At 44.6% G+C, this 12,597-nt stretch overlaps 1 protein-coding gene across 2 annotated transcripts in view; it reads left to right on the forward strand.

Moving 5' to 3' along the window:
- CHUK (component of inhibitor of nuclear factor kappa B kinase complex) overlaps positions 1-12,597 on the forward strand; it is an 88,320-nt gene that overhangs the window by 19,372 nt on the left and 56,351 nt on the right. Inside the window, exons 17-23 of one of the 2 annotated variants that reach the window (XM_048069240.2) lie at positions 2,658-2,767; positions 3,850-3,899; positions 4,644-4,740; positions 5,583-5,730; positions 8,428-8,564; positions 10,045-10,144; positions 12,131-12,556. In XM_048069240.2, coding sequence (XP_047925197.2) covers positions 2,658-2,767; positions 3,850-3,899; positions 4,644-4,740; positions 5,583-5,730; positions 8,428-8,564; positions 10,045-10,144; positions 12,131-12,157 — 669 coding nt within the window. In that variant the 3' untranslated portion in view covers positions 12,158-12,556. Of the gene's footprint in view, positions 1-2,657; positions 2,768-3,849; positions 3,900-4,643; positions 4,741-5,582; positions 5,801-8,427; positions 8,565-10,044; positions 10,145-12,130; positions 12,557-12,597 lie in introns of those variants that run through there. The other variant, XM_067000639.1, reaches the window with a different exon arrangement.

Below are 12,597 nucleotides of genomic sequence, written 5' to 3' on the forward strand. Positions count from 1 at the left end.
TTACACGCAAAAGTTTGCATTGCTGAAGCTGAAAATAGTAGCAATCCCTTACTAAACCGTGGCTTCAAAATTGCACTACTTCATTTAGGAGTACAGACATACATTTGTTTGGATTTTGAGAGTAAATATGCAAATTAGCTTTTGGTAAAAGAAATTAAATCATAGAATCATAGAATATCCCAAGCTGGAAGGGACCCATAAGGATCATCGAGTCCAACTCCTGGCACCACACAGGTCTACCCAAAAGTTTAGACCATGTGACTAAGTGCACAGTCCAAATGCTTCTTAAATTCAGACAGGCTTGGTGCAGTGACTGCTTCCCTGGGGAGCCCGTTCCAGTGTGTGGCCACCCTCTCAGTGAAGAACCTCTTCCTGATGTCTAGCCTAAACCTCCCCTGCCTCAGCTTGACACCATTCCCACAGGTCCTATCACTGGTGACTAAGGAGAACAGGTTGGCGCCTGCCCCTCCACTCCCCCTCGTGAGGAAACTGTAGACTGCGATGAGGTCTCCCCTCAGCCTCCTCTTCTCCAGGCTGAACAAGCCAAGTGACCTCAGCTGCTTCTCATACGTCTTCCCCTCTAGGCCCTTCACCATCTTTGTAGCTCTTCTCTGGACACTCTCCAACAGTTTTACATTCTTTTTGTACTGTGGTGCCCAGAACTGCACACAGTACTTGAGGTGAGGCCACACCAGCACAGATGCGTTCTTAAGAAATTCAGAGTGGAGCTAGAGCTAGTCCTTACTCAGAGTTGTCCTAATGGATAATGGATGTCTTCATTTGTGGACAGTTGAGCTGACATAATGGCTTTGTGTTTCTTAGAGAGTCCTACAAGAAGGTTTAGTTGAAATGTATCTACTACTTAGAATTCTGATCTCCATTTTTGAGGAATGAGCATTTTAATTCTACTTCCACTGAAAGCAGTGAGGAGTTGGACTAATTCTCCTTACAGTTCTGTCCAGTCGTTAATAGGGAAAGAGTAAACTTCTAGCTATGAAAATTAGGTTCGGAAGTAGGATAAGTGTAAAAGTTTATTGTCAAAGGCTGTTGTTTTTTCTTTTCTAATGGAAGCTGCAGCTTCCTTCAGGGCATACCCACCTGTTCCTTTGGGGACTCTCCACGGGCTGCAGCATGGATGTCTGCTCTGACATGGTCCTTCACAGGCTGCAGGGAAACATCTGCTTTGGTGCCTGGAGCACCTCCTTCACTGGTCTTGGTGTCTGCAGGGTTGCTTCTCTCATGCTTTTCTCACTCCTCTCTCACTGCTGTTGCACAGTGTTTTTTGCCCTTCCTTAAATAGGTTATGACAGCACCACTGATAGCATCTCTGCTTTGCCCAGCAGTGGGTACCTTTGAAGCCAGCTGGAACTGGCTCTGTCCAGGATAGGGGCAGCTCCTGGTCTCTTTGCACAGAGGCCACTCCTACAGCCCCGTGCTACCAAAACCTTGTCACGTAAACCCAATACAGTTCCGTTTAGAAAGCAAAAAAGATAGAATGGAAGCTGCTTCTAGCAGAATAATTCAAAGCTGTTGATGGCTGTTTCCAGAAAACCAAGAGCATCAACATTTGTTTGCTTTGCAGAGTATCAGAATTATGTTCTGTCTTCAAGCTGTGTAATCCAATAAGTAGCCGCACCACATAACATTTATCAGGAATGGAAAATATTTTACCATGTAATATACAGTGGTATCTTAGACTATCTAGAGGGCACCTTAACTTCTGTGAGACACAGTTAGTCTGTGTAGTGAGCCACGGTGCTCCAGATAGAGACTCTGACAACAGGGTTTACTTCACATTTTTCTCACAATCTGATTCTCTTTTGACCATGTGTGACTTTTCCTCTTCTTGGTTTGTTCTTTACTTTCAAGATGTCCTTTTCTGGTCAAGGGGTCACATCCCACTTATACAGCCTCACGCTAAGTACTTCTGCAGCTTCAGCACCAAGTATGTTCTAGAAAATACTCCTTCTGCAGATCCTACAGCCCCAAGTCAGAAAGAAAAAGCTGAAATATCCCAAAATACTTTCTCAGGAAGGCAGTTTCTTCGCCACCGAGTTGTATTGTGTGATCAGTGCCCAGTCCATGGTACAAAGCTGTTAGCCTGTGTCTTCTCTACCATGCTACTGGAGATCTCTGGTGCATGTCAGGCACCACTTGGCTAGTCCTCATGCTCAAGAAGTTTGTTGATGGTTGCTTCATCTAAGTCATGTGGGAGGCTTGGTATGAGGTTGGTACCTTGCTCTGAGGAAGGTGTGAAATACTAGAAATATGTCAGACCAAAATACAGATTTATTTTACGCCCCCGGCATATGGAGGTGTAAAATAAATGTGAGAACATCCTTTGTTCATTCTGTAAGAGCAGGGGAAAAATTCTCCATTGCTGGAGCATTTGTAGAGCCAGAGTGTGTGTGAAGTGAAGTGTGCATCTTAAAGCACTGTGATTTATATAGAAGTTGTTTTTTCTCGTCCAGTGTGATTGTCAGAGATGTGAATGTAGGTGATACAATCACTGAGAAGGTACTAATAGTGACCTCAGTTATTACAGCAGCAGCCATGTTGAAGAGTCTTTGTCTCCTGAAGTCTGCCCACTACCCAAATGTATATTCTGGGAATTTATATCTCCTTCAGTTTGATTTGCAGCTACGTTTCCCCATTAGGCCGAAGATATCGGACATCTAGATGAACAGATCATGGCTCTGCACACAGAGATTGTGGAGCTTCAGAAGAGTCCGTATGCAAGACGCCAAGGAGAAGTCATGGAGAGTCTGTAAGTCCTTTGCTTGCTGTTTTTGTTGTACATGAATGGATTTTGTGGACTTTGGTGTTTGAGCAATATTTTTTTGTCTTTTGTAATGGCTGTTCTGTCAGCTCTTTAGAAATGCACTCCTCAATTTTTTTCCAATCTGAGTATACAGAGTAGCGTTGCAATCAGTTTAAGATCATTCTGCTGGTAAGAGGTAAAGTCCCACTTTCTGTGGCGTATGCTCCTCCTTCCTCTTGAAGATCAACTGATCAGTTAGCAACATAGTAAGGCAGATTGACACTGATCTGTCAGAAAGCTAGATGTCCAAGAAAGATTAGCATTCAGTCACAGGAGCAAGCTTACCTAGCTTGTCTAACTTAATTGCAGCCACACAATAACTAGACTTGGGGAAACATGGAGAACACAGCTGGAGAGAACAGGATGCTTTTCCGTCATTGACTACGAGACCTTCATCTAAGAATAGGATGGGCCTAAGATATTCATATCTTGGTCTCAAATTAAAAATGCAGAGGATTTTTTTTGGAATTGGGGAAGAGTGAATTTACAGTGATTCGTGAGAAAATTAGGAGTTCACTGTAAAAGAACATAGACTTAATGGGAAGAAGAAAAACACTATTGTCCTATTGTTTTTGATGTGGCTGTCTTTCTGTTTGCAGAATTTCACTGTAAAATTGACCAGGCAAAGTAAGCAGAACAGGAACAAGAATTTTTCAGGCAGTTGTGCAGAAATACCTATAGTTGAAAATTAAGTTTCACAATTAAAGATATCACAGAATGATTGCACATCTGAGCCACATGAAAATTTGACACTGAAAATAACCTCCAGTTAGTGGTTGTCTGAGAAGAAAATGCATATAATCACAGGAAAAGAGAGACTGCTTTTAGGGAAGTCTTGACTTCCATCACAGGAAGACTGTTACTGTATCCCAAATACCATACTTGTGCACTTGCAACAGAAGAAGGTGGCATCTCCAGTGTATGAGGTTCAGCAAGGCATAACTTAATTATAATGTTGTGTTGTTTTTTTTTTTTCTTGAGTCATCTCTTTGTTGATATATGTACGAATAATTTTCTTCTTTTCGAAGGGAACAGAGAGCCATAGACCTGTACAAGCAATTAAAAACAAGACCACCAGGTATGGAAGGAGATTGTTCTGCATTTGTACCTGACCACTAATTTTTGCTAATTTTTCTGAACTCAAATCCTGCAACCCTGAAAATACTGTTTAGGAGAAGGCAAATTATTGTATTAAAATTAACCAGACTCAAGAGCATACCTCAAGCTGATTTCTTCTTCTTGCTCAGCCTAGAGCTCTCCCAAATTCCTGTAGCACTGTTCCTCAGACATGAGTTTGTCCTACAGTTTTCAGACTTGGAGCATCAGCCTTGAAGAAGTCTGTCTGCCTCCAGGCATTTCTTTTCTCCTGTCCCAATTACGGGGTAGTCCTTTATTCCAACCAGATTCAGGAAGAACTCTGTCATCACTCCAGTCAAAGGGCAGTTTCTTTTCTCCTCCTTCTACGTCTTAATTATACTGGATGGAGCCCCATGTCTGGGTGCTAGGTGTTCTGAACATAGTAGCTGATGAGTAGGAAGAGTCAGTTACTTACGCGTTTGGCAACCACCTGCAGACCTTATTGAAACCAGTATCTGGGCAGCAAGAGTTGCTGGAATTGTATACATACCTGTGGAGAGAAGAGACATTAAGGAAAAGCTGGGCCTAATGAGAGATTTTAGCTGATTTCAGAATTTTTTTAATTATGTTTCAGTTTATGTGGCTGCACGTGTTCATTGACTTTCTTTGGTGCTGGGCATTTGTGTCCACAGTGGCTCCTCACTGAAGAGTATTATACTTATATGGTGATTGATGTCCCTTCCAGATCATGCCTACAGTGACAGCACGGACATGGTGAAGATTATTGTGCAGACAGTTCAGAGTCAAGACCGAGTTCTCAAGGAACTCTTCGGCCATCTCAGGTACTTTATGCAGAAAAACAAACATGCAACTTTCAGTATTTGTATCTTTATAGCGGGAAAGGAGAGGAAAACCATGGAGAACAGAACCCAGGTGATGTGTTCACAAATGTGAACTTCTCATAGCAGTATTAATTGTATTAATTCTGCTCCTTTGTGTCAGAGTTGAATTTCCACCTAACTCTTTTAAAATGCAGCTAATGTATGCAACTAGTAGCAAGAGGGAGGAGAATGTAATGGCTTGTACTGTTAGCATCCAAGAAGCTGCTTTAAAATGTGACAAATTCTGCCAGTGCTTAGGTTGGGATTAAATTCTTTTTAAAAATAAAATAAAGAATAGTGTAACAGTTGAGAAGATAACATTGATTTGTTCATTAAATTCTCAAACAGATCAACAAAAGAAATAATATGCAGATCTCAGTAATCAGCAAAACATGACCTAGTTTTATTTTCAGGTGTGGCTTATGCCACAAAAAAAAGTTGCTGGCTAAAGTATGCTCAGCCCACAGAGACCAGTACAGACCAAGGAAAATTAAAATACCATGGTTGAGTTTCTCTGTTGTTCATTGTCATTAGGACCAATTTTTGTATCTCGTATAAGAATAGCTTATATTCTGGGTATTGTTGTGTGTTGTCTGCCCGCTTTTTTGAGTTTTAACTGGACTTAGTAAAGTCCAGGAGCCTCTCCAGTCTTGCGGCTATTGTACCTGCATCACAGTGCTGTGCTAAGAGAAAGGACTGTTCTCACAGACGTTTTCGTGAATCCCAAGATGAGGCCACCTTGGTCTTGCCAAAGCATGTTGCCACACAAGTAGAAAAGTAACTGTGTTTTGTTTTCATTTCAGCAAGCTCTTGGGCTGTAAGCAGAAGATTATTGACTTGCTTCCAAAGATTGAAGTGGCTTTAAATAACATCAAAGAAGCTGATAACTCAGTGATGCAGATGCAGGGCAAAAGACAAAGGGAGATATGGCATTTGCTCAAAATTGCTTGCGTAAGTAGCTTTTGGATTAGTTGTTGGCTCTTCCTTCCATTACAGGAACCAGGGAACATCAAATGAAACTGTGAAGAGACGAGATCAAAACAGACCAAAAAAAAAAAAAGATACATCCACACAACTGGTACTTTACTGTAGAGAAGAGAAGTTTGAAATGCTAATAGTTCACACAGATTTAGAAAGGCACTAGATAAACTAATGGAAAAGAAGTCCAGTAAAAGAGTCGTTGGTTCTAGTGAGTCCTCAGATGGCAAACTGCTGGAGGCTGGAGTACAGTACACATGACATGGCACGACATGAGCCTTGTTCTTAGGTTCCCTGAGCATGTAGCATCGGAGTGCATATACTGGGATAGGTGAACTCCAGTCTGCTCTTTTAAACCTGTCATTATGATAGTGTTGCTGCACAAGTGAAATAGGTGCTTTCTTGAATAGTATAAGGTGTTCTAAGGATACACGGCTTTTTATGCATCGTTTCTAGTGACTGTAGAGCCAAAACAATCTCCTGATTTCCACATGCTAACATTTAAGGTCAGCATAGGAAACATAGTCTTTACGCGCTCAAAATAGTTGCTGCTGTGCGTGGCTCACAGTTTAGGACATGGCACATTGCAGTGGGTTGGCCTTGATGGCCACCACATGCCCACCCAGCTGTGCTCTCACTCCCCTTCCAGAGCAGGACAGGGAGAGAAATAAAATGAAGAAACTTGTGGCTGGAGATAAGGACAGGGAGATTGCTTGCTAATTACCATCAGTCATCACAGACTCAGCTTGGGGAATATTAATTTAATTTTTTGCCAGTTGATAACAGTAGGACAGTGAGAACTGAAAAAAATAATAATAAAACCACTTTCGCTCACCCTCCCCTTCTTTCCAGACTCAACTTCGATCTCTGTTCTTCTGCCTGTTCCTGCCTTGGGCAGCACAAGTGATGGGGAATGCGAGTTGCAGTCAGTCCATAACGCTTCATCTCTGATGTTGCTTCTTCCTCGTGCTCTTCCCCTGCTGCAGTGCAGGGTACCTCCCATGGGATGCATTCCTTCCCAAGCTGCTCCTTTGGATAGGATGGAGTCCTTCAGGAAAGGACTTCTCCAGCATGGGTCCCCCATAGGTTGCAGCTCCTTCAACAAACCTGCTCCAGTATGGGCTCCACTCCACAAGTTGCATCTTCCTTCCAGGCACATCCACCTGCTCCAGCATGGGTTCCTCCACGGGCTGCAGCGGGACAGCCAGCATCACAATGGTTCTGTCCACAGGCTGCGGGGGAACTTCTATGTGGTGCCTGGAGCACCTCCTGCCCTCCTTCACTGATCTTGGTGTCTGCATGGTTATTTCCCTCATATTTTCTTATTCACTTTCGCCAGCTACTGTGCAGCATTTTTTACCCTTTCTTCAATGCCCCCTCTCAGAGGCTCAACCAGCATTGCTCACTAGCTCAACTCTGGCCAACAGCAGGTCCCTTTTGGAGCTGGCTCTTCTCTAACACAGGGCAGCTCCTGCCCACCCCTGCACCCCGCCCTCACTACCCAAACCTTGTCATGTAAACCCAATAGACACCTCCTCCAAATTCCTCATTGTAAAATACATGCCATGCATAGCACAGGTGACTTATTTGCAGAGACAGTTGGCACCAGCTATTTGCAGAACCATCATCAAATCATTAAAGTTGGAAAAGATGTCGAAGATCATGTGGTCCAACCATCCCCCTACCACCACTATCACCTATTAAATCATGTCCCTAAATACCATATCCAACCTTTCCTTAAAATCCCCCAAGGGACAGTGACTCCACCACCTCCCTGGGCAGCCCTTTCCAATGCCTAATCACTCTCTCTGAGAAGAAATGTCTCCTCATTTCCAGCCTTAACCTCCCCTGGTGCAACTTGAGGCCATTCCCTCTAGTCCTATCACTAGTTATCTGTGAGAAGAGGCCGACCCCCAGCTCCCCACAGCTTCCTTTCAGGTAGCTGCAGAGAGCAATGAGGTCTCCCCTGAGCCTCCTCTTCTCCGGACTAAACACCCCCAGTGCCCCCGCTGCTCCTCACAGGACTTGTGTGCCAGGCCCTTCACCAGCTTCGTAGCCCTTCTCTGGACACGCTCCAGGGCCTCGATGGCCTTCTTGTAGTGAGGGGCCCAAAGCTGAACACAGTACTCAAGGTGCGGCCTCACCAGAGCAGAGTACAGGAGGACGATCACCTCCCTGGCCCTGCTGGCTGCACTATTCCTGACACAAGCCAGGATGCCGTTGGCCTTCTTGGCCACCTGGGCACACTGCTGGCTCATGTTCAGGTGAGCATCGACCAACACCCCCAGGTCCTTTTCCTCTGCACAGCTTTCCAGCCACCCTGCCCCAAGCCTGTAGTGTGGCATGGGGTTGTTGTGGCCAAAGTGCAGGAGCTGACACACAACCATGTTGAACATCATCCCCTTGGCCTCTGCCCATCGACCCATCCTGTCCAGGTCTCTCTGCAGGGCCTCCCTACCCTCTGGCAGATCAACAGTTCCCCCCAACTTGGTGTCTGCAAACTTACTGAGGGTTCTGTCAGCTGACTTCCTAGCTGTAGACTTTGCTTAGATTGTGTATATAACAAATGGAGTTCGTGGGGCCTAAATCACAAGTCTTGCATACAAAGTAAGCCTGACTAAATTCTTCCTTTTGCCTATTACAGCAAATCGATAATTTTTTTTTTTGTAGACTCAGAGCTCTTCTCGATCACTGGTAAGCTCCAGCCTGGAAGGGGCAGCCTCAACTTCCGCAGCCACGTGGCTCCCCCAGAGCTCCTCGGAGCATGTACCTCACCCGCTATCATCTATGGCAACTCCCGGAGATGGGTAAGAACTATGGGGAAAGGATGCTGCTGCAGAGAAAGAGCCAATGTAACTATTGTTTGTGCATACACTCTGAAATCCTGTCTTCTGCCACTGGAGTCTCCAGTGTTCGGGAGCCCATCCTGTTGACATGTCTTCACTTCCCATGTGGTGGTTTTTGGATAACAGGCAAGGAGCGTTATGGCATACCATACTGCCTCTGAAGGCAACATTGTTCAGTTCCTTACTGGCATTTTTAAATAATTTCTTCCAGCTACACCACAACAGTGGCCCAGGGGACCACAGCAAAATTAGACTTTGACCGGTTTCTTTTCATACCCAAGTTCTGGTGGAAGTCCTAGATAAATCAGGCTATATTTAGTGCTTATTACAGACGGCTTCAGTGATTTTAAAAAGTCTTAATTGTGTGAATGGATGTCTGAAGCTGGGGTTATTAGCAAGCAGTCCATCTGGTTCAATGTCTGTTTTTTTTGTCCTTCCCAAAAAGTTTTCAGTACCTAGTAATAGTAAGTTACTAATGCTATAAAAATCAGAAGTTAGGTTATCTTTATTCACAAACTTCCACACTCTGGTCCTGTGCAAGTTCTACATACCACTCTTAGCTACTGCTTGGAATCTCCGTCAGCTAGCACTGTACCGTTAATTTCTTTCATGTCAGATTACTTAGTCTTGTGGTTGGTTGACTTTCATTATTAAGGTCTATCAGCTGGTCCTAGCTGAAGTAGGAGAGTTGTCAGGAGCTGAGGGGTTTGGATTTTGTCTTTTTTTTTTTTCCCCGCTCTTCTGAATTCAGTAATAGTTTTACTTCCAGTCAGCCTAACAGAAAGAAGACACTCCTCAAAGACTGCTCAGCACTCGATCTGCAGCAGTGATGATTTTGTTGACCAGGGCAGGGGTTATAAACAGAAGCATTTCATTTATCAAACCATTTGGCCATCTCTTTGTTTTTGGATGGTCAAGGAAATATTTAGGTCTGAAGATAAACATTTTCTAAGCAGGCTGTTGCTGGAAGTCAGTTTTTTGAAACTTCAGCAACTCTTGCTACTTTGTCTTTTCTGTCTGCTGCTGCAGGGCAAATTCCACCTCCAAGGGATGTGCATTGATCACCCTTTAATGGGTGATCTCCTCAAAGCTTCTCTTTGAACTATGGCTTCACTGTGAGGCACTGTATAAAGAGTTGAGAGATTTAATTCCAGGCCCTTTGTACTCAGCTTGCTTCCCAGGTTCTGTTAAGGTTGGATTTCAGTGTGGTTTGTGTACTGCCTCTGAAGGGAAGGAGTGCAAATCCACACATCCAGAGTCAGGATCTGCACGATGCCACCTTAAGGCATGTTTTGTGCACTACAAGGCAGCTCCTATAATTGCAGAGAACAATTAGTTCTTGCGTTGTTTTTGTTTGTTTCTTTTCTTTTCTTCAGTGCAGAGCCTACTGACATCAGTTTTAATTGTCTTTTAAATCTGTCTTCTTATGCCTTCCCTACAGGGAAGATTTTATTGATGTGATAGAAGAGAATTTCAATTATCTCGACCGCTTCAGCAGTATTTTGCAAGAGGCAAGACAAGAGCAGAGTAACAGCATGATGGTAAGCCTGTCGGTGTATTTCTGAGGACCTGATTTTTAAAAGCCACAAGATCCTTTTGGGGTGCAAATAACTCCTTAAATAGGGTAATTTGTAATTATGCAAATTGCTGTGGCTGGCACATAATGTCTTTCACTCCCCTGGACTCTGCTAACATGCTGGTCCTTACGGAAAGTAGTACTTGGAAAAGTGTCAGCTGGGTAGACTGCACAGGGAGACTCCGGCGGGTAGTGTTTGATCAGAATATTGGTTTCATTTTCAACAAGACTGTTCTGGTTCACATCCCTGCACTGGAGTGGGCAGGGCTCTCCAATTCCCAGAGCCCTTTTCTGGTTATTAAATGAAGCTCTCCTTAGGGCAGAAGCAGGGCTGAGAGAGTCCTAGGAAGGCTTTTTGTATTAATCTGTGTTTGAAATACCAAGACATGACAAAAGTAGATAAAGATCACCCAGAAGTGTTGATGTGATCTGAAACTGTTCCTGAACTATTGGTGAAGGCTGGTAAGTTACGGCTTAAAAGAGCTCAGTTACTGGGAGGATGAAGAGCACCACAGAATACCAGGTTTCTAGAAAAGGTTCTTACCTGATTTTGGAGGCTATATCATAGAAACACCTATATAAATATAATGAGAAAAGAACAATTAGGCATGTATATCAACCTTTTTATCAAGGAGAAGTGTCAATACAGCTTCTGTCAGCATGAGATTGTCTCACAGATTTACTGCAGTCTTCTAAGGAAGTCACTGATCTGTGGAGAAGTGAGATCTGCTGGCATGCTATACCTCGGATTTTCAAAAAGCTTCTTATAGCGTCTCCTTAGGGCTAACATCTGTTCTCATGGGATAAAAAGTTAAAGCTGTTTACCAGTTGTAACCGCCAAAATAGCAAGGAACAGAGGGTTGGAGAAATGGAGATGTTTGATGAAATGGAGCTCTTGTAATTCTTAAACATTTTAATTCATAGACATTTTAATGTTCTGCTGTTTATGAAACATAGTAAACAGTGAATTGAGTTTGCTGGAGTTACTAAGTTATTCAGGATGAGTTCAGTGAAATGAAAACTCATCAGCAAATGAAAACTCATTAGTAGGAGTTGCAGACAACTTCATAATACCAAGGCATTGAGCAATATGCATGGGGGGATGAAATTAGCCACTGATTAATGCAAAGTAGTTACGTTAGTAAGAAAACAACCTTAATTACGCATAGCTTGGTCTTTAGCCATTGGTCAGTGAATACTCTGTTCAGCCCTCACAGGGTTGGTATCAATTCTGTAATACAGTCTTTCCTGTTGTGTTTCCTTGCTGTTGCTGGAGAGGAGAAAGCAGACCTATGACTGCCTAGTTACCTGTTAATCTGTCCTCTCCGGCCTCTCATTCCAAGGTGCAGCATCTGTCTCTGGCATATTTTAACCCAGAAGGATTGTTTGTTGTGGTGGAATCACGCTCTGCAGATCAGCATAGGGTTTGTTTATGCTTGGTTTCCTTCCTGTTTTCCTTGCATCATGAAACAGAAGTTAGGCAACAGAAAAGCAGCAGAAAATTGAAGTTGTCCAATTCACTTGGAAAAACACAGAGGAAAAAAAGAATAACTATAAAATTCTTTTCTCTATTCTTACAGAAGTATAACTTGGAGACTTTAGTTTTCTTTTTGTGTTCTTGCAGTACCTGTACGATCACTAGGACCAGTGGCACTAGGTTTTGTTGAGACACAGAATATAATTCCCAAAATCACATATTCACAGGATATAATTTCCGAAGTGACAGCACAGTACAGCCTGTGACGTGCCTGAGTGCTGTAATGAGGACAGGGAATTTTGCACGGGAGGCAAACCGAGAGGTGAAATTGTGAGGATTTTTCCAGCTGTTCTGTCAAAATGATGCTTTTCAGGAGAGCCGCTAGATAGCGAGAACCCTTCGCTCACCGCCTTGCCTGCAGGCATGGAACAGTCGCCTCCTTCACGTCAGTCGTCTCCTTGCTTCTTCTTGCAGGGTTTTGACTGGAGTTGGCTGAAATAGCCCCGGGACCCCCCGTGCCGCTGTCTGCGAGTGCCTGCACGCAGAGAGGTTGCTGGGCTGCCCCGCGCCGTGACGGAGGGGCACCGCAGCCCCCTCGCCTCGCCTTTTGTAACCGCAGCCGAGCTGGTGACAACGGCTGCAGCGGATATACGGGACTGGCAGCCACGGCGTTCGGCGGCCTGCCGCCGTGAGAGCACCCAGCCGGGCGGCACCGCACCGAGGAAGCAGCCGCCGCTGCCGGGCTCCGCGCTGAGGGGCCGGGGCCGGGCCCCGCCAAGGAAGGCGACGGGGGGGGGGGGGGGGAGAACGGGCCGGAGCGGTTCGCGACGTGTGCCGCAGACGCGCGTGTGTTTTAACCCGAGTTTGTTGTAAATAAACGCTGCCCCCAGGCCCCCCGCAGCCGTCCTGCCGCCCTGCTCGGGCAACCGGGCCGCGGCCGC

Source organism: Anser cygnoides, chromosome 7 (genome assembly GCF_040182565.1).
Source record: "Anser cygnoides isolate HZ-2024a breed goose chromosome 7, Taihu_goose_T2T_genome, whole genome shotgun sequence".
Lineage (NCBI taxonomy): Eukaryota > Metazoa > Chordata > Aves > Anseriformes > Anatidae > Anser > Anser cygnoides.